This window comes from Eucyclogobius newberryi, unplaced genomic scaffold (assembly GCF_026437365.1).
Source record: "Eucyclogobius newberryi isolate DKJ021-1_F unplaced genomic scaffold, fEucNew1.0.hap1 SCAF_13, whole genome shotgun sequence".
NCBI classification, from domain to species: domain Eukaryota; kingdom Metazoa; phylum Chordata; class Actinopteri; order Gobiiformes; family Gobiidae; genus Eucyclogobius; species Eucyclogobius newberryi.
The window spans coordinates 23,886,785-23,908,874 of NW_027315757.1; the positions used below are offsets into that span (position 1 = coordinate 23,886,785).

At 40.3% G+C, this 22,090-nt stretch overlaps 2 protein-coding genes across 2 annotated transcripts; one reads left to right on the forward strand and one right to left on the reverse strand.

Annotated features, from left to right (window-relative positions):
* Positions 1-702: 702 nt before the first annotated feature.
* On the reverse strand, positions 703-3,719 carry arf2a (ARF GTPase 2a). Its single transcript, XM_072442996.1, has 5 exons — positions 3,660-3,719; positions 2,192-2,341; positions 2,002-2,112; positions 1,763-1,887; positions 703-1,694 (listed from the first exon to the last, which is right to left on the reverse strand). The coding sequence occupies exons 1-5, from the start codon at positions 3,661-3,663 to the stop codon at positions 1,536-1,538; spliced, it is 549 nt and encodes a 182-aa protein (XP_072299097.1). The 5' UTR covers positions 3,664-3,719; the 3' UTR covers positions 703-1,535.
* Positions 3,720-4,210: 491 nt separating this feature from the next.
* Positions 4,211-11,353, forward strand: wnt9b (wingless-type MMTV integration site family, member 9B). Its single transcript, XM_072442994.1, has 4 exons — positions 4,211-4,458; positions 4,773-5,026; positions 6,728-6,993; positions 9,219-11,353. The coding sequence occupies exons 1-4, from the start codon at positions 4,373-4,375 to the stop codon at positions 9,678-9,680; spliced, it is 1,068 nt and encodes a 355-aa protein (XP_072299095.1). The 5' UTR covers positions 4,211-4,372; the 3' UTR covers positions 9,681-11,353.
* Positions 11,354-22,090: the final 10,737 nt, after the last annotated feature.

The following is a 22,090-nucleotide window of genomic DNA, read 5'->3' on the forward strand; positions in this document are numbered from 1 at the left end:
TTGACATAGATTTTTTCAGTTGAAATAACCGTTTTATATGTGACTTTTATGCCCTCCAGTGGTAACAGAGGAACATTACATTCATCCACACACAACACGCTACAGACACAAAAAAAAGCATTTGGATGTGAACAATAAAATAAAAATGGTCTTAATGACAACACCAGGTATGTATTTTTTTTTTTTTATTGTGAACTCAAAATGTATTAAAACCACTCAATTATATAGAAATAATCTTGAAACTGTAAAGCGTTCATAAGTACAACAGGTGATGCCATTTGTCAAGTAAAACACATTGCACATATACAGAATACATTTGGTTTTGCTCATCAAGTACCATTTTAGTGTATTAGGAATGAATCTACTATCCATTTAACAATTAATTCAAAAACAAATGCAGCAAATGTACAGTTCAGGACTGGAATCTTCTTTGAATCTCTTTGCATTGGGTTTCTTTCACTAATATTACAGATATATTACTGTTGTTGTGGACGTTTAATGTCATTGTTATCACTGCAAGGGCTTTAGTAAGATTTGTGCCAGCGCCATGAGCTTTGTCAATGACATCAGAAGGCCAGGACAAAAGATAATACCCTGTTTACCGCGATGATTCATACAACGTGCCAAAAGTCCATTTCAACAACGTGGAATAGGAATGTCTGAGCTCTAGACCAGTCCAACAGCAAACTAGACCTATTCTTATGTAAACTGGCCCCAAGAGCAGAGAGTCAAAAGGCAGCACCTGAACATGCACAAGTTAAACATGCAGAACAAGTTTAAATAATTATACAATACCCGAAGAAAAATTCACAAACCTCAACCGAGAGAAAAGAGGCGTCACTGTTCGGTGACAATGAAAACCCACGAATCCAACACATTGTAATGTCCCTTCATATATATGTAAACATGCACTCAAGCATTTATTGCCTTCGGATGTGAGTGAGTTTCAAGGTGCTTAATATTCAAGCATCACCACAAAGCTTATCGTTGCCTTTTCTTTTAGATAAGTGACAAATTAAATCCACCAAAGCCATCACAGGCATTTACAATATAGAGCTCAACAATCCCGCCCACTTTGACTCCCCCATGGTTCTGGAAGTAAATGTTAAATAGTTAAATATGTGATTACTGTAGCTTTGAACAAGCTTTCAGCCATTTTTATACAACTGGTATTTTTAAAAATCTATGGGAAAAAGTAACGTGCAATTTTACTTCCTTAACCAAGTGGTGGGCAGTCGTCGTTGAGCTAAATTGATATGGATTGTGGGAGTTTGAAAGAGTTGCTGTAGCCCTAAAGTGTTTTCAGCTGTTGAAACAACCAGTGCAAATGGTGTAGTTGGCGCTGGCCTGAACAGAAAACATCGAGTCAAAAGTAACGCGTTAAAAAAGGCACAACAAGAGATGCTCCCGCTCACATGCACGCAACACACATCCATCCTTCAGATACGGGATTAGAGGGGGCGCTGGGCCAAAGTCCAACAGAGAAAGAAAAAAGGGGGAAATAACCAGAGATTACGCCGAGTCCAAACACTCTTTTAAATCTTCTTGAGCTCATTTGAGAGCCACTCCAGTCCCTCGTACAGACCGTCTCCGCTGGTGGCACACGTGGCCTGGATGTACCAGTTACGGTTACGCAGCGCGTGCAGGGCCAGTTTGTCTGTGATTTCTGCAGCATTCATCGCGTTGGGCAGATCCTGAATGAAAGAGGCGGTTATCAAAGGAGGATTCGTTTATTGTGTTTTGCGGGGGTGCGGCGATTTACCTGTTTGTTCGCGAATACAAGCAGCACGGCATCCCGGAGCTCGTCCTCGCCCAGCATTCGGTTCAGCTCTTCTTTGGCTTCAGCGAGGCGCTCCCTGTCGTTACTGTCGACCACGAAGATCAGCCCTGGAAACGGAATACTTTGTCAGTCGCATTAGTTGACGATGCATCCAGGCAAGTCATTATTTAAACTTTTAACACTGTGAATCTTGCAGGATTTTGTAATGATTATTTTCAAACCTTGTGTGTTTTGGAAGTAATGCCTCCACAGCGGTCTGATTTTGTCTTGGCCACCCACATCCCAAACTGTAAAACTAATGTTCTTATATTCTACAGTCTCCACGTTGAAACCTAGGACACAATGCATACAATTTACAACAAAATAATAGCAATCCCAGAAATACATTTTCTCACCTGCCATGAAACTTACCAATTGTTGGGATTGTGGTAACAATTTCTCCCAGTTTCAGTTTATACAATATGGTGGTCTTTCCAGCAGCATCTAGTCCAACCATCAGTATTCTCATCTCTTTCTTGCCAAAGAAGGATTTAAAAAGACTTGCAAAAGCACCCATGTTTGGTTATCTAAAAGAGAGAATAAGAACACAGCAAGAATGAAAGGTACGGACTGGACGGGAAACGAGAAAAGACACGAGATTGCAGCGACGAGAAGCAGACAAGACGAGATTTTGACATCATTGGTTCAATTTACGCTATAAGCTGTGACTGTGGAACTGCTCGTTTGTAAATACAGCTTCTCAAATGTCAAATGCAAAGCACAGAAGAAGAAGAAAACAGCTCAGTGTGCAGATTTTGTGCAGGAATTTTATCTTGCAACACATTGTGGCAAAATATAAGATTCAGCTACAAATATTGAACTGTCAGGGTGGATATGGTCATTATGTTGAAATTAACTTATTTAACAAAGACATGCAGAAAATGTGCCAGACAATATTACACGTTTTTGACTTGTTCCTACACGTTTTAATATTGTAGTGCGGGATATTTAATAATGTTGAGTGTTTCTAGTAGAAATCATTGAGACTAGGAACTACTTTGTACTCCCCCCTCCCCCTTTTAATGTATTTTTTTTAATATTATACTTTTCATGTTAAGGGAAATACAACGAACAACATAGTATGATTTTGTTTTTTAAAATGTACAGTATAGTCCAGGTTGTTGCAGACACAAAAGCAGCAGCAGGAAGTGAGGTTTTACACTCTAAACCAGTAAGGCAGGTTCAGATTACCAAGACATATATGCTGTAACCTTCTTTGACTAACTTTACATAGGAGGAATTGCGCATTCTGTATGGTTATATCGGAATAATAATGGTAAACAACCGGTCGTAGTAATAAAATCAGGCTGTGGAAATGGCAGACAGGGAAACTCCATTATTCAGTGTAATCCAACCTGACACGTCTTAATTTTGCAGAAGGCAGGTAAAGAACAACAGGCGCAATAATGCACCACCCCGTTCATAAATGCAACTAAATACCGCAAGTACCACGCCTTTGTGCGTCATATAGTCATAATAATCAGCCTATAGTCCGCTGTAAGGAGGGTTTTAAAGAGACGTTTCAAGCGCACAAATGATCGGGATCAGTTTGTTCACGACAGCTGCGGATAATGACAGCTTCATGTAAAAGATTAGAAACAGTTAAAGTCGTTTTGCGGGAGGGTAAAGGCGAAACGAGAGCCCGATGTGACGTTCAAGATGAGAAAACGAGACATTTTAGCGCGATGCAAATCAACTTGAGCTGATGTTTTCTGACCACAAACTTTCAGCGTCAGCTCAGAAGCGATGGTCACCGCGTATAACCGTGGCGACCGGGACCAGGGAAACGCATTTCAGACGGACCACGGTGTAAACAAATGTTCAAGAGTCATGAAAGAAGACATTTACCTGGGGTTGTTTGACAGTGAAGTCTTCTGTCTCAAGTGCCTCTTGTTTCCGGGTGGGAGAGTTCTTCTGACACAAGGAGCAGGAAACAACAGCTCTACCGCCCCCAAGCGGCCAACGATAAAATGGCATTATGACCAATACATGTCATTTTGATGTAATTCTATTTGAACAATATATATTTACTTATATATTGGCTATACAAATATAACATTTGGAAAAATTATGATGAGTTAAATAAAGGCTTAAAAGTGTTTGTTAGATCAGCCCATGACAAAATCTGGTTGTAGATGTGGAGGGCAATAGGTGCAACAAAAAGCCATTAATTTAATATTAATAAGCCATAAGGGTGTTGTGGACTCACAGGCATATATTAGAGCTATAGTTTCTTCTACAGTTTGCTCTATAGACTATAAGAGTATATAAATGGATGGATTTAGAAGAACATTTGGAAGCCCCGTGCAGGTGGGTGGCGTTGCAGTGGGAGGTGATATCCAGTAACATTACTAACCTCAATCCAATGAGGATGCTGCAAAGTGATGCGCGCATTGCCCCACGCCCCGAGCGCGCGCTGCCTCTAGCGGACCTGTGGGCCCGGCGCAGCGGAGTCAGTCTGTGTGGGGCCCTTAAAGAGGTGCTCCGGCCGGGCGGCAAACACGTTCTCTGTTCAAGAAACAGCGAGATGAAGAGCATCCCCATCCCGGCACCATGGGCTCCAGGCTTCCACGGACCGCCTGCCTACTGCGACTTATGGCGCTGTGCATCCTCCTCGCGCACACCGCAGCTTACTTTGGGTCTGGAACGCTTTAAGTTTGTCTCCTCACTCACGCTACTTTTGTTTGTTTTAACTATGACAGGTGGACTATCATTTGCAACTCGTAAACAGAGACTTAAATGTGGTTTCTCTGTTGAGTCATGCAAAGTCATTAGTTTTCAAAGTGTCCGGTTCATGTGCGCATTTGTGTTAATTATGAGGGGTTTATGAGGATGGACGCATTTTAATTGGTTGAAACAGGTTTAATTATAGGCTACAATTTCAAATGTTTATTTTTTTTCCAAATCGTTCCACTGTTTTAACATGTGTCTGTGTTGTGTTTTTCACCTGTAGGCTGACGGGACGGGAACCTCTGGTGTTTCTCCCCGGGCCCATCTCCGGCGACGCTCCGAATGGCAAGGCCCACCTGAAGCAGTGCGAGCAGATGACCCTGACCCGGCGGCAGAAGAGGCTGTGCCGCCGGGAGCCGGGTCTGGCGGAGACGCTGCGGGAGTCCGTGCGCCTCAGCCTCCTGGAGTGCCGCTACCAGTTCAGGAACGAGCGCTGGAACTGCAGCCTGGACGGGCGCGGGAGTTTACTGAAGAGAGGTGAGTCTGAGGAGAATCTGATGCTGTTTGTGGTTTGGAACTGGGGGAAGCTGTTGGTTATTGGTCTGGTTCAAAGTGCACAGAGAACGAATCGATAAAGCATGGTGTTATTGTCATTTTTTTATTTTTTTTAACATAACTTGCTTCCCTTTCATTTTATATAACTTGCATTCCCTTCAATTATTTGGCCCTATGGGCAGGTGTTGAAAATGAGCATATTCTGCTATAACACTTAAAATACTGCATCTGGTTCGTCCAGTGTAAATGCTATGTCCTTAAATAAATTAATGTTTTTTTTTCTTCAATTGGTGACAGTCATGTTTTACTCAACACTGCATCATGTTTAATGCTTTTGTGTTGTTATGCATATAGCCCGTTAGAATACAGGCAAGTTCAAATTGGTTTATTGTCTGGAGACAGCTTCTCCTTCTTTTAATTTTTATTTCAAGTTGGCGCAAAGCATGTTTTAATCAACCTTATCATTCTGCTGTGATTTTTATGCTTGTTTGAAGAATACAAGAAAGTTTAATGCTAAATTTGATTTGTTACTATAAATGAGGCTTATCGTGAAGTAAATGCAAATGAGTACAATCGTCTCAACTTGTTTATAGTAGGTTTTACAAGTTAAAGCAGCTAGACTTTCCTGAAGAAATTATACGCCTACTGTTAAACTGTTTAAGCATGTTTGAAATACCAGTTGAAGATTTAATTAGTTACTAGTTGAGGCTTGTACCTACAAGCTTAGCTTATAAATATCAATAAATGATATGCTTCTTAGTTTCTGTTGGCTGTATTAATAATTCTGCTTTTACACTTGAGACTTGTATGTATTTAGCCTCTAAATGTAAAAATGTTTCAAGTTTGTGTGAGCTATTGTTAAGATTGCTGTTCAAACGTGAGCTTTGTATGTATTTAGCCTATAAATGTAAACAAATGATAAACTTCTTGTAGTTTTTGTAGGCTGCATTATTAAACCTGCTGTGCAAACTTTCCTGATGAAATAAATGCTACTGCTAAAACTTTTTATTGAATTGTAAAGTCATATAGATCAGTGTAGCTTGTGTCAGAGCTCTCCAGCTGCAGCGCGCGGACTCTTTGATGCTTATACATATGGATATGAGTGTGTGGGAGAGCATGAACAGGTCAGCGGAGCTAATGAGGGAGTAGAGAGCCAAGAGAGTTGTGGTGTGGCCGAGTGCGCTGTGGTTATTTTTATCTGTGGAAAGCGCCCATTCCCAGAGGAAAAGGGTGGCGCGATTATCCACTTTCATCTTGGAAAAGCCTTCCTAGTCAAAATAATAATTAATTGGTTAAAATGCATGTCTCTGGGGTAAGCAAACAACAATGAGTAACCAAAAAGAAATTACATTACAGATTGTGGTATGGTGGATAACTTGTAAACATTGTAAAAGTAAATTAAAAAGTTGCTTGTTTTGCATCTGTCCATTGCAGTGTTGCTTAAGCTGACAAGAAACAACTATTTTATGTAATTTTCCTTATTTATTGTTGATTTATTTGTTATTTGTTAGGGACAGATAACAGATATAGATTAGGCTAACAGCTTAGCAAAATGTTTAGCAATAGATTAGATCAGACACAGATAAACTTAAGTGCACTGTCAGGATGCAAACCACCTTTATTAACGAACCTTCTCATTTACCCATCACCGAACATAACCGATCCGTTTTATGTCCTCTCTAGCCTTCAAAGAGACCGCATTCCTCCTGGCTGTGTCCTCGGCCGCTCTGACCCACGCCCTGGCCAAAGCTTGCAGCTCGGGACGCATGGAGAGGTGCACGTGCGACGACTCCCCCGGCATCCAGCACCGCGAGGCCTGGCAGTGGGGCATCTGCGGAGACAACCTCAAATACAGCACCAAGTTTATCAAGAAGTTCCTGGGCCAGAAAAGAGTCAGCAAGGACTTACGGGCACAGGTCGACGCCCACAATGTCAACGTTGGAATGCGGGTAAGCGTCGACAAACAACTGCAAGAGAAACGCATTACGTAGATTGTTGTATAAGTCGCACTGGAGTATAAGTCGCGCGCACTAGCTAAAAAATGCATAATAGAGATGAAAAAAACATAGTATGGACAGTATGAAAGGCGGTTGCAAGTGTGAAAATAACAAATAATATCACATATAAGTCGCTTCGGAGTATAAGTATATAAGTATAAATATAATACATCCCAGCCAAAACTATGAAAAAAGGTACGACTTATAGTCCGGTAAATACGCTACAGAATTTGATCAGTGCTCTGCTATGCCTTCATTAAGCTGAGTTGGGATGCGACAATTATACGTCTGATAGAGTGCCATCAGAGGGCTTGTAAAGTTATGTAATGCCAACCAAATAAGTGCCCGCTTATTCGGAAGATAATTTCATTTAATGGCTAGAGCAGAGCCAAGCAGCGGGTGAGTACGGGGAGACAAGTTGACTGGCGAACTGTTGGAGCCAGGTGTTTCTCAGACATGATAAAGCTTGCTGTGCGGGCCCACAGGAAAATTAAAGGTCTTCCGTCAGTGAGGAACGATTATAGTGTAACTGTGGCCTCTTTTTAATATACGAGCAAGCATTTTTTTTCACTTACTTCTTCATAAATCCTGCTAATGTTCATAACCACCGGTGTGTACAAGTGCTTTGCCCCCGGGGACTTGTCTTGCGCTCCTACGGGGATGGGTTAGAACGGGAAACAGGAAGAGCTATTTATCTTATCTCACCTCTCAGTTTAATGTTTTCCGCTAATGTGGCCAAAAGAAGACAGAGGTTGTGTTAACCAAAACACGGAGCGGCCCGGTGCGCCCTCGTTTCTCAGTGGCGCCCCGAGGGGATTCATACCTGCTGAAGAAGGAGCTGTGCGAATACCTTTCAACGCGAGACTACCCTTTGCTTCACCTCAAATTCAGACTAACCTCTTTCACCCCAATCTATCTTCCGATTGACCGATCACTAGTCACGTTAACCTCGCGAACCACTGCGACGTTACTGCCGCTTGCTTTGAGACAGAAATTCTTATCAATGTTTTTCCCGTGAGCAGGCATGTAGCGAGAAGAGGGGCGGATTCCTCAGTCGGCACCGTTTGCCTCGGGCTCCAGAAAAGTTAGACGCAGACGGAGCCAGTTCGGACACATTGGAGAGCTATAAGAATCTAGGGGAGCTGTCCAAAATGAGCAATGTACGCTTAATGAAATACAAGCGGCCCCCTCATCTAGAATCCATAGTGTCAGACGTTTTGACTGAGGAACAGCTGAAGGCAAAGTATAAGTGTAGACCACCTCTAACCCCGAACCTTCCCTCAAGGAAACCTGCTCACTCCGGCTCAGATAGACCTCTCAGATAAGAGGCCAAGCAATGAATCAAACGGGGAAGAAGTTGACACCTTTCTACCTTTTTTCCCATCCTTTACGCTGGTGGTTTCTCAAACTGTGGTAAGGGTTCAAGTTAGAGCTGCAACTGCAACAAGTATTTTTTGGGAATCAATTAATCACTAGATCCTGATTCAAGAATACAATCAACATTTTCTCCAGACATTAAAGGATTATTTGGAGTAGTGGCAGACCTTGTCCCAATAGCACACATGAGCATTTGAAGTTTGTGTTATCTTCTGATGGTTTGAGTTCATATGTCGGCCATCACAAAGTTTTTGCTCTAGTTTGGTCTCATTTTACTCTTTATTTTCGTCAAGTTAAAGCTGGGGTACCTGATTTTCCAACCGTGAAAGGAGGAAGTAGGTAATAACACCTATCAAATCTGTATTCCTAGGCATATCATAAGAATTCACATGCATTTATTTTTAGGCCACTATAGCTTTTTCTGACAGAAAAGTGAAGCAGGGGGGACCACATTTGCCCAGCCAATCAGCTCTCATCCCAAAGTGTCATACTGTGACTAACCTGGCTCTTTTTAACAAATTTGCAAAAGATAGAACGTTCAATACTTAGATGAAGACAGCTTTTCTTTCACAAATTATACTCAATCAATCAATATATTTTCTGGGGGGTAAAAACTTAATGAATGAGATTTATTTTTTGTTTACTTAATTTTTAAGTTACATTTGACTCAATTCTCAATGTCGGTGGGGCAATCTGAGGCAGGAGCTTGGTCCGGCGTCCCAAAAAGTAGCCTTTACTATGCATTCCTATTCTGTCAAATACTTTCTGAGGTGGTACTTATCTCCCTGCTCTTACAACAGGCGGTGAAGAGTGGTCTGAAAACGACTTGCAAGTGCCATGGCGTCTCCGGTTCCTGCGCAGTACGGACGTGTTGGAAGCAGCTCTCGCCGTTCCACGACACGGGACGGCTACTTAAGTACAAATACGACAACTCGGTGAAGGTCCTGAGTGTCACCAACGCTGCCACGGGGGAGGCGGAACTCGCCGGGCCGCGCAGACACGGACAAAACCTGCGCACCACCGATCTGGTGTACCTGGAGGACTCTCCGAGCTTCTGCAGGGCGTCGCGATACTCGGCCGGGACGGGGGGAAGGACTTGCGCCAAAGACACCACCTGTCAGAGTCTGTGCTGCGGACGGGGGTACAACACGGCGATGCGGCTCACCAGTTTGTCGTGCCACTGTCAGGTGCGCTGGTGCTGCCATGTGGAGTGCCAAACGTGCATCAGAGAAGAGGAAGTGTACACCTGCAAAAATGGATAGACCCAAGGACAGAGAAATTACATTGAAAAACTCTATGTACTTTATGGAAACTGGAGGAAGTGTCATGGACTGAAAATGGCAGATTGTGTCGGTATATGGCAAAGATTTCACTGCATGAGTCTTGCTCAAAGCACCGAAATCCCGATCTTCCAAAAAAAGAGGAATTGTTTCTGTACTGGACTGAACTGGATGTTAATAATCTGCAACGGCAATTCAAAGTTGTGTGAAATGTATTTAAAAACCGAATGCAGCTTAGATTTTCACATGGACGGTGTAACTTTTCTGCTGGAGGGTGTAACTTACCTGCTTTGCCTTCACGAAGATGTTATTGCTTTGCCCAAGAATGTTCAGAAGTATAGCATTAAACCTATCCGTCTCCATGGTAACAAGCAGTTGAGGCCACCAGGTTGTATAGCAGGTCAAATCAATGGAGAGGTGAAGCAATACACATCTTGCATGGTATTTTGAGCAATAAAATCACCCGTAAAGTATCGAATGCAATATATGTACATTTAATGCTATACTGTGTAACATTCCAGACAAAGCAAGCAGGTTGTAGATCCTCCACTAGAAAAGTTGCAGAGTACACATTGAGGAAAACACTTAAATAATAAATTATAGAGGTGTTTTATAATGTGAAATATTGGTCCCCTTTTTAATTCACGAATAAACGCGACACATTCAAAACAAAAAGCTGCAAAAAGCAATTAATAAGAAGCCATTTCCAATTAGTTGTTAATGTGAGGAAACAACCTGCGTAAATAATTGAGTTTCTATTTACATTATACACATTTTGAATTCGCATTGGAGCTCTTGCAATTACAACATCCCTTGACTATTTATTGGAAATTCACTGAGTCTGCCCTACTGCTGTTTTTATATTGCTTAAAACCCATTATGTTACCAGGCGCCTCTGAGGTGCCTTTTGTGGGATCTGCCTGTCTTTTAACTGCTGTACACCCCTTTTAACGATCGATAAAAGCACTTAAGTTGCTGTGGCAAGTAGATAACTCTATACGTATGTTATTATTTAATATGTTTTCTCCGTGCCACTTGCTAGGGCTGGTATACGCCACTAAAACAATGCTACGTCATGCATGATCAGGGTCATTGTGTAAAGAAACAAGCCGGGCTTCGGTTGATGTTATGGAAATGTCTATGTAAATCGATGCATTTAGCGTAATGTGGTACTAGAAAAACAGGAAAGTGCCTTGAGAAATCAAACTCGCAACACTATTTTTCGACAACAATGCAATAGAGAATGGAAAGGGCGTGAACTCGCTGTGTCATCAGGGGCCTGTATCAAAGTTTGTATAGGTATTGTACACTTTCTAAACGAGGCACGAAATGCGTAATAATAATAATGTCATAATATTTCAGTTTGTTTATCTGCTAAAAGTCCAAATCTGTACTCCGCACTACCAAAACCATTCATCGCGAGCGTCTAATGTTTAGGGTAACTGTATATACCACTGTAAAAAGATATATATTTTCTACCTCATTTCATCTTTAAGCAAATACCAAAAGACCTTTGTGCTGTAGATACATGAGCTTGTGTATATGCTACGTTTTTGTACAGTGTCTCTGTTAATATTCTGGTAATATATTGCCAATCGATCTTGCTCTTTATATTTAAAACTGGTTTATATTAAATAAATGGACATACATTTGTACATTGCAGTGTCTTATTGGCTGAATGACGTCACACACACAAAAAAATAAATAAAATTAAATGCTGACCCTTTTTAAATAATATCACCTTTTTCACATGGAGTTCAGAACCCTGTGTTTCTAACTTGAACACTGAGGTGGAAAGGAACAAATTACAAAAACTCATATTACTGTAATCAAGTATATTTGTGCGGTAACTGTAGTTTTTTGCAGTCAAATTTTAAGTATAGTATAATTATTGGGTATAATTATAACTGTAATTAACCACATTTGAAATCACAAGTACAATTATGGCAGCAGGACTTGTAATTGAGTGCATGTTTGGCCATGTAACTGTATTTTTACTTTTATACTAACTATTGAATATTCTTTATTTGTTATTCTTTATTTTTACAGGAAATATTCACAAGTTTAGGTCGATTTTACAACTATAAGCCTTTTTACAACCCACAGCACGATCCGCACATTAATTAACAATGATGATTTAGTTTGTTTGTTTGCACTTAAACAATAATGAATGAAATGACGTAATCTGAAACCGAGGCACTGGTCACTTTCTCCAAAGCGCGTGCGTCGAGTTCAGTGAAATCCACCTGCCCAGAACTGCAGAGTCAATCCACCAAAACCACTTCCTGCTGATGCTGCCCCGCCCTTCCTTTAATCTGAACTCATTGCGGTCCCGCTGCCTGTGTCACCCACAACCGCCCTGGCATCAGGTGAGGGGGTGAGGTGAGGGGTGAGGTGAGCGCGGGGGGCACGTGGGGGCAGGTGTTGTGCCTCCAGCCGAAAGCACTGACAACAGTAATGAAGCTGATGACAAAGATGATGATTCAAAGAAGAAGAAGAAGAAAAAAAAAGGGCTGACTAGTGAAGTGCGGCGGTTGACCTCAGTTTAACAACTTTCGGAATTGACATTTACCAACTTGTAATAAGAGGCAGTTTATATATATTTAAACATGAATCATAATCATTTTTTGGCGCAATACAGAGGGCCATTGTATAAGACATTTACAATAAGTCCCCCTGGGGCTTTGATGTTCGTCTAATTGCTGTCATTACACGTTATTATTCATTATTAGAAAGCTTCACTTAAAATAGAGGGAAATTAAAAGACAGTTTGGAAATGACTGGTTATTTTCATGGTTTTAATGGCCTAAAAGCAGCTCACATCGTGACATATAGTGAGGTGATTGATGCTCGCCTTGTCTCGGGACAAGTGCTGCCTCTGATTTATGTAATAATCTTTAAACGAGGCCAATGTTGCGACACACTGAGACAGGCTCGATGTTTATAACGACAGAGAGCAAATGTGCATGTAAAGTAAAGTGGCAGTTTGTTTCCTATGCCGCAGTATTGATGTGGAATTAAGATAAGAACCCTCCAAGATCACTAATTAGATAACAGAAAGTATTTGCATCATAGGAGAATCAAAGCTGGTTACGTAAAAAAACAGAAGTTAAGGAAAACTACTTCATATACAAAATAAAGCTGATATGTGCATTTAGACTTATACTTGAATTAGATTTTAAATGAATTGTACAAGAGATGTTTTGTCGAAAAAGTACTTAATACACATCATACTTTTAATTAAAAAGTCATACGATTGAAAGTAAACTAACATAATAAAACCTAGTGTGATTTTTGTCTCAATTATGTCATGGTATTCATTGTTGCTGTATGTCTTGTGTTTTGAAAAATATATTTAGTCAATTAGAAAAAAATGGGTGACAAAATCTCTCTCTACTTGCCATTGGTTTGTTTGGGTTCTAAATTACAGGTACTGCTGCCAATATTGCAAGTCTACTTAAGTAAAAGTATATACATATGAAAAAAACACCAGTAGACGCTTACTTTATATTTTTTAAAGGATTTCTTTGGCCCGTAGGCTTGATTCAACAGCACAGTCCAGCTTTTTGGAGCCGAATAAAGTTGAGAATACACATATTATCCAATCAGAGCAGACGCAGAGCTGTAATGTGTTGTGTTAGGTGAAGAAAGAGGTAGAAGTTGAGGTGAAACAGCTGTGACTGGGACAATTACCGGTAGGACTTGTGCTGCACTCTATACTCCTATAATTTAAATTGTAGCCAATGTTATAACTTTACTAGAATATAAGTACAAGTTTCAGCTAGAAAATCTTGTCAAAAAAGTGCAATTACCCAAATATTTTGTTCAATTACAGTAATGTGGGTTTTTGTTATTTTCCACCTCTGATGAAGTCAAATCAGTTTGTTATGACCATGTGCACTAGCTCAAAATGTCAAATCAAAATCAAATTACCAGAGGTTGATGAAATAGCCAAATAATGTACTAAAGTAAGTTACTTCAAAATAATAGTAGTAAGTACGAGGAAACTCTTATTCAAGTAAAAGTAACGTTAAGAATAACTGTCTAGATTTCGCATCTGATTTACAATTTGAACTTTAAGTAGGGACAAACATAAAGCAATACACAAAATCTGGTATTTTCAACTAATAAACACAAAAATGAGAACTAAATCGTCTGTGGAAGAAACACACATTTAAAAATAACTGCATATTGTCGACATAAAGTGAGAAGAGGAACCAGCACTTTTTCTCAAGTAAGAGTATTGTAGAAGTAAAAATACAGTGTCAAAAAGTGACTCCAAGTAGTGCAGTCTCTTGAAAAAGTCGACAATACCTAACCACCGCGCAGGTAAACATTTCATTCGACAACACTGCTGCGTTTGTTTTTCTCCTACCGTGTGCCAGCCACATAGATCTAGACTGGGGGCTCAGAGATTTGGAGGGACATAAAACTAGGATAACAGAGGGGATCGCTCATGGCCCTGGCAGCACTCTCCCGGTGCAGCTCTTGTTGTTTTATAATGAACTCCTAAAGCTTTCATTTCCCTCAGTGGCTTCGATGGAAGGGGGGGGGGACGGCGGTGGGGGCTGGATTCGCACGCAAAAGCCCCGCGGGAGGCTGCTCTACCGGGCTCCTGTCGCAGAGAATCAGAGACAGGTGAGGGTTGGACACGGAGACAGGGCTTTTGCATATTGGTTGTGTGCATACCTGCCCTGCACACCTGTGGTCACTGTTGCGTGTTTGTAGTTTGGTTTTTCAGCTACGGGCTCCAGCTACAGTTGCAGCCTCTGTTGTCGCTATGGCGCTTGTGTGAATGACAAACACAATGTAGGGTAACGCCTGTGTAACCCTACCTCACCTGTCTGGTTCAGGTAAAGGGTGCTATGTCGACGGAAGATGGATGGACACAAATGCATAGCGGTGTGGCCAGAAATGTACTTCAGTGTCACAACAAAATGATATCGCCCAAGGAGTAGATAAAAGTACAAAGCAGCTTGTTATTTTTATGAAAATTGAGATTAAAAGTGCTTTTATAACTTTTGTGGTCGAGGATGCATCACCTGCTTGACTCCATGAGGATGTTATTGCCGTGCTGAGAAGGTTCCACAATATTGCATTAAACTTGTCGATCTCCATGGAAACAAGCCACCAGGTCAGAGCTAAAATGCCATAGTTTGGAACGTTCCAGGCAAAGCAGTGACATCTTCATGGAGACAAGCAGGCGGTGGGAAAGTTACATAGTGCACCTTTAAGTATTTTCTAGGATGAACATAATAAACCAGCCAAAAATGGTGGTAATAATTAAAAAAAAGAAAGAATACATACACTAAGACTTATTCTACCCATTTAGAAGTAAAAATGTATCCAAAAGTGTTAACATAAGGGAATATTACAGAATATACTGCTATATTAACACCCTAAACCTGGTTTGAACCGCCAGTTTTCTAATTGCACTCCCAAATAGTTCACTTTGTACTTGTCGTAAATTTATAAAAACTTAATTTGATTTGCTGTTAAACAATGTCTGTGTGCTGGTCTAGTACCATTTCACTGCAGTGAAGTCTATGTAGCTATAGTCAGCTGCAGCACACCAACAACTTTATGAGAATTGTTCGATGTTTTACGGCCAGACAGAAAGATATTATCCATAACAGCAAACATACCAGTTGGGTTTATGCATCACTTATTTATACAGGAACAGTAGATTCTTACTGAAGCGTGGAAATCCTGGTAGTTATTTTGCCAAAGGACACAAAGTGGCTTGTAACTGAGATCTGTGAGCCCTCGGTCAAACTTCTAGACTTCCGCATTGAAGAGAGGATGATTAGACAGCATCAAGCTTAATCCTCACTCCTGGACATCGCAATGAGACACAATGGAAATGACTAAGCAGAAGAAGAAGGTACAGAAGGGGAAACGGATTTGGTGTGGTATTAGGAGAAGATGGAAGATGGAGAATACGCCATGTGGTAGGAATTTGGTATGTGAAATGAGTAATGCACTTGCTCAACCCATAACAAGAACATGCAGTGCCTAGAGCTACGACAGGGCTGAGTGCATACCTCTATGGGGGGGCAGAAACAGAGGCAGGGGGTCGCCGCGGTGACGGTCTCCGGGGCACCCACACAAGACGATGAGACGGAGAGGTGTCCAGAGGTCCAAACACTTGTAAAGGGTAATTAGGTGGGCAGTGGAGTTGAACCTGAGCAAAAAGGGGAGACAAAACATGTGAAATTCACATTACTGCTTCTTATGTATGTATTGTGTATGTTTGGTATTATTTATCTCATGAGACATAATAAGCGATAAGCTAATTTGACTTTAATTGAGTTGCTTCGTCCACATTAGGCTTGTCAAAATATCGAAAATCAGATGCTAGTCGACAATAAAATGAGCGTTGAAACTAAATACACATTTGAACAAGTGTTGATACTAAAAAAAAAAATTGACCTTCCACAAAAATTGGACTTTGCATTCAGTGGCCTGTGGTGAATTCAATTTTGGGCTTGAACAATTTTGCTGAATGTCCTTCCCGCTATCATTTCGATTTCACACTACAATCCTGTCCAATAAGAACAAAATATACACATTCTTTTGAGTTGAATTATTGTCCAAAACTTTTTTTTGTTGTCATTACAGCATTGAAATTGGTATTGAGTGAGTATGGAGACTATTTCTTTGTGTTGTATTGCAACACAAGTCTACGTCTTGTCAAAGTCTGCACAGAGAGCTTGAGAAGGTCACTAGTCTCATATGACACCACAGAGCAGATGATAACAACACGGACCACCGTCTAGTTCTCAACAGTGATTCACAAAATGCGGGTCGGGACCAAGAAGGAAGGCTGGGGTCAAAATGAAGCATTTTGCAGCATTTTATGGAGTTTTCCCTCATCGTAAATGCTCAAAACATCTATTAAAAGTTAAAATGCATGAATCAGATTAACAGTGATTTTTGGACAATAGGAATGATCACTAATTGATTCAGCAATTATTTACTCCATCACGTGCCATGTGCTGAAAGCGAGGAATCAGCACAACCAATACATTTAAATTAAATCAAAAATGTTAAATAATACGCCTTGTTATTCTGTGTTATGTTATTTATAGTCTGCATCATTTCTTAATAATCTTGCTAAAACTGTATTAAAACATATACATGGGTGTGTTTGTGGACTTTTTGTACGTTCCATGTGACTGGGGTGTTGTCTGGTGTTCAGATAATGTGTGATTTTTGAATGTGGGTGATGTTTTGAGCAGCTCTGCCTGTTGCAAAGAAACGTATCTGACGGGAACCAATAAATAAACTAAACTAACTAACTAGAAATAAGCATTTGACTCGTGAGGAGTGAAGATTACGACCAATCAATCCAACATGCTGGCTTCTGTATATTTTTGCCGATTGGTTCTGCATCGACACCTTTTAATGTAAGAGGCTGCACTTCTGATATTGAAACTTGTGATGAAAAAGTGATTTAGGTAAAGCATATTTTTCCCGGCAATTCAACTGTCACTCACACAACTCGCAAAGCTCACCCGCTGGGAAACTCCTGGGGGAGGCTGTTCCCATGAGCGCTGCCCTTCCTGCACACAAACACCTGCATCAGCTCTGACAACAGGGTTTACATCCACTACACCCATTGCTGTGATAGGACTGTGGATGTGATAAAGGGCTATGAGGTACCTCCATAACTGCCTCCTCGCTGCTTGACGCTCGGCACTCCCTCTCGCACACACACACACACACACACACACACACGTGAACGTTGACCTCCATTCCAACGAAAGCACAACTTTCTCACACAAACAATGTCCGTGAGTGGAAAACACAGATAAAGCACTGTGCAGCTTGTCCTCTCAACAAGCTGCACCTCTGGGAAAAAGATCTGGAATACATTTTGTGAAGAATAGTTACAGAATTCTCCTTGTCATTAAAAGCAGTACAAAACATGTTGTTGCTTCATCCCGAACATTTGCATTTATTGTTAGAATAGCCTTCCTCTGACGATAAGATAACGCCCATTTTTGCCCACTTTCAAACTGCATCTTTAGTTGTCCAAGCCTTTATTGTCCCATTGTCCCGTTGTCTTGCTTGTAATGTTTTGTATTAGTCTTCTAAGGACAGATGGAACAGATGGAAACTTTGCTGGTATTTTACACAGTAATTTAAATGTATTCATTAATATTCACTGTCTCAAATAACTGTCAAATAAATAATTGAATCATAAATCATCAGTTGGTTTAGCATCCTGGTTCCTTTGTCGTTAAACTAAAACTGGACATCATGCCGATATCAGATGGATTTCACGCTCCTAGTCCCGCTTCAGCAATACAATGTTGTGTGATTGGGCAAAACACTTAAACTCCCATTTAGAATAAGGCTGGCATAAAGACCTACAATGAGGGCGTGTTCAAACTGGGTTCTGGTTTGGGCCCAGTTTGAGTCCAAATTTAGACTTGGTTTGGTCCTGTTCTCGACCTAGTTTTGTCCTAAATTAATCAAACTTTATTTCCGGCTCCGTGTTTAGCTCCTATTTGGATGGAGAGGATTTGAAGAAGACAATCAATTCATATATTGAGTAGAAAATACATTTTGGTTACAACACAGGAGCAGTTTTTCAATATCGACGAATGAAAAATGAAATTGACCTCAAAGCTAAATAATATCCAGAGTAATATTCAACTATTTATGTTTAATTTTGACCCAGCACTCACACTATACTACACTATTGAATACCTCACACTATACACTTGGAAGTCAATTTACTCTATGGGACAAAAAAAAGGTTTCCCAGTCCGAAGATCTAATGTGCAACGTAATGAAGTGGGCACAGTAAACGTTTGTGTGAGAATTACCAGCCCAAGGAAGGCTGTGGACAGTATCTCTCATGCTCCCAGGTGGTATGGCCACAGGGCGGCTGCGTGGGGCCCGGCAGATGGATCTTGACTTTGAGGTCAGACTAAACATGCAGCTGTGAGACAACAGAGAAACAATAAAGCACTGAGCGTTATCTTATATGAAAAGATCCACAAAAGGGAATAATATTATAATTTGAAAAGATTGTATTTACTCAGCTGAGATCACTTTCACTGCGGCGCACATCACACAATACATAAAAAAGAAGAAAAGGCTGTTGTTTGGCAAATTGTGAAAAGCGGTAGAATACGTTGATTTAGTGTTGCATATAAACTATTGAGCGGAGAATTACAATGTGGTTACTGGCTGTGATTACATTTTTACGGATTAGAATCAACTTGCACGTGTGTCATTTTTGAGCATTCAGGTCAGGCCCCCGAAAACATCTGCCTCTTGTAGTGTGGCATTGTGTTTCATTATTTTATACAGCAATGTGATCGATCCAGGCTTGGGACTGACACAAAATATATAATTGTGACCCTTGCAAAAAAACATTCAGAAAATGTGTAGCTCTTAATTAAAGCCAGTGAATCAGTAAGATGAAAGAAATAATGTCAAGTTAGCCAACAAAACTAATATATATTTTTAATTCACTCAGTTTAGTCTATGCACCAACATCGAATTAGAGGAAGAAGACTCTTTTAGAATGGTCCTAATCTATATTAAATCTATTAAAAAACGACTGTTATTTCTGTGTTGAAAATTACCTTCTCATATGTACAAAAATATATGTTTTTTTAATTGTCGTTGGATTATAGAAATAGGTATCAAAAATGGTAAAAGGTGTCGCATAGTATCGGAATCAACTTTGTTTTATTTGTATCGTGACTTTATACATTTGATGAACAATGTTATAAAGGCAATTAAAGTCAGATGAGAACAAAATAATCTGATAGCGTATTGAAAATGTGGACACCCAGTGCATGTGGGTTAACAGTGACAGGCTTTCATTTACTTTCATTCATTGTCTCATCAAAGCTTCAAAGTTTAAGTGATCATCTCCCGAGGCGTTCCAAGAAGAAGATCAGTGTGCCTTTCAAAAATGACTGGTATCCAAAAACTGTTGACCCAAGGCGCTTTTTGCTCCCCATAATTTGCCTGCTAACTTCGTCTGTCTTGGGCAATAAGTGTTGATGTACGTATTATATTGACGGGAAAACACAATTAAATATGATGAAGGCAACCCAATAACATATAATTTATTCTCAATGAGTAAAATAGCAGTGTAAGGGAGTCATAGTTCAGTGAGCGCTTTCTTCTTATTCCTTTTCCAACATTCTCTTTGCTGCGTGTCGTATCTCCCTCTTGGACAAAAGGGTGGTTGATTCTTTTGGGGTGAATTTAGTTTGAACCTCAGCTAAGCAAAGTCGGCCACCAGGAAATGCCACTCTGTAAAGAACCTTTGACCACACAGATTACTCAAGTCTAAAGGCCCATACATCTTATGACAATACAGATTTAAAGAGGCAGGCTGCACTGTCTGGATTCCTTAAGAGCAAATAAAGTAAAACATGTACATCTTAAGCATGATTCAGATTTGTAGTAGAAATAACTTTTTCTACTATTGAACCACTCCTGGACAAATGAGGGATTAAACCAACCTGTGATACAGATTTGACAATAAATAGAGTTTATAGCTGTATACTTGAAAATGCATATTCAATTAATACAGAATTAATACCACAATGTCTTATCAGAATCAGAATCAGAATCGGAATTAGAATAAGTTTCTTGCCATTGTTTGTGAACAAAATTCACAGGCAAGGAACTTACTTTGTTGATTCGGTGCAACATACAACAATGAACAATAATAAAGCAAATATATATCAAATAAGGCATGCATTATTTTTATTTTTTTACTAATAAGACTAATAAGATAAAAATAGACTTAATATGTACAACATTTACTGTTAAATTTACAGATGTAGTGCAGAAGTGAGCAGTGCAATGAGTGGTTGTAAATTATAGTTAAAGGGACAAGTGTTAAGAAGGGAAATAAACTGTTCTTATTGTGGGAGGTTCGGGTCCGGATGGACCGTAGCCTCCTGCCTGAGGGGAGCGGCTCAAATAGACCGTATCCAGGGTGAGAAGGGTTGGCTGTGATCCGACCTGCTCGTCCCAGAGCCCTGGAGACGTACAGGTCCTGCAGAGATGGAAGTCTGCGATCACCTTCTCATCAGTGCGCACAATGCACTGTAGTCTCTGTTTGTCCCTGGCTGTGGCTCCAGCGTACCACACGGTGATGGAGGAGGTGAGGATGGACTCAATGATGGCCTTGTAGAACTGCACCATCATCTCCACTGGCAACTTAGCTTTCCTCAGCTGCCGCAGAAAGTACATCCTCTGCTGGTCCTTCTTCTCTGACTTTCCTGAAGTCCACAATTGTCTTCTGAGGTTGTCACCACTGAACCAGGACACCAGCCGGTCCACCTCCCTCCTGTAGACAGAGCAAAGGGACAAAAGCCAGTGTTCTGAGTCAGTTCAAAATAGAGAAAATGTGTCTAGGTAATATACCATTGTGTCTCATACACAGATTAGTGTAACTACACACTCAAATTCACAGACAGTTTGCCCTATTGACCTAAGAACAGGAAAGTTCAAAATTCTGAAGTTGGAAATGTTTAAGCTTACTTATTGTAGGTATTTTAGTATTTCAATTCGAAATACAGAACTACTTTATGTTAAAATATAGTACATAAAAAAGAAAGAAATATGAATGTCCAGTACTGGGCTGTGCTTCTGATAATTAAAAAAAAAGGATTAATTAATTTTGGGATCATTTTGTTGTTTTGATTTGTATGATGCTAATGTTTTGATGAAAGTTGTTGCAACAATAAAAAAATATTTTGGTACACATTTGTACTATATTCGTTAATATTTTTTTTTTACTTCAGTGTAAGATGTTATTGTAATATTTTCTTTGTCCTTAACACTGCAACACTTTTATAGAGTTATATTAAGCAATCAAAGATGTACATGGTAGTGAAAATATACTATATTATTAATTATTCACACACTGTTCATGTTATAAAAGCAATTCTGATTTTCCGGTTGTCAACACCCAGATCCAATGTAGGCCGATAAAGTTTACTGTGATGAGTATTTCAAGGCATCATAAATCTGTGACGAGACTGTCCCAATACCTTTTGACATTAACTTGTGCAAATGTAGGCCACCTGGAGTTCAGACGCTCTCGCCTGTAGTGCTCAGGTGTGGAGGAAGACCAGTAAGCTCGTGTCATTCTCTCCCGGGGGGGCTGAAAGATAAAGGACAGACTGCGAAAACCCCACGACCTTCAGAAACAAAGCAAACCCTATACGTAAGTAAGTTATGGGAAGGTTCCTCTGCTTTTTCCTCTTTGCAGGTTGTTACAGCCATGCACCTCCAAACTTGGTGCCCCGAGGATGTGTTATGACAACTAAAAAAGAAAAAGGAAAAAAGTTAAACCACTGGAGCAAGAAGTGGCATGAACAGATCCCAGAGTTTTGACGTGC

What these genes read in the sequence shown, in the direction of transcription:
- wnt9b (XM_072442994.1), top strand. Translation starts at nt 4,373, where the DNA reads ATGGGCTCCAGGCTTCCACGGACCGCCTGCCTACTGCGACTTATGGCG. An exon ending in CACACCGCAGCTTACTTTGG is followed by an intron (nt 4,459 to 4,772) that starts GTCTGGAACGCT and finishes TTTCACCTGTAG; the next exon opens with GCTGACGGGACGGGAACCTC. An exon ending in ATGTCAACGTTGGAATGCGG is followed by an intron (nt 6,994 to 9,218) that starts GTAAGCGTCGAC and finishes CTCTTACAACAG; the next exon opens with GCGGTGAAGAGTGGTCTGAA.
- arf2a (XM_072442996.1), bottom strand. An exon ending in TACCACAATCCCAACAATTG is followed by an intron (nt 2,113 to 2,191) that starts GTAAGTTTCATG and finishes ATTGTGTCCTAG; the next exon opens with GTTTCAACGTGGAGACTGTA. An exon ending in TTGTATTCGCGAACAAACAG is followed by an intron (nt 1,695 to 1,762) that starts GTAAATCGCCGC and finishes TCTTTCATTCAG; the next exon opens with GATCTGCCCAACGCGATGAA.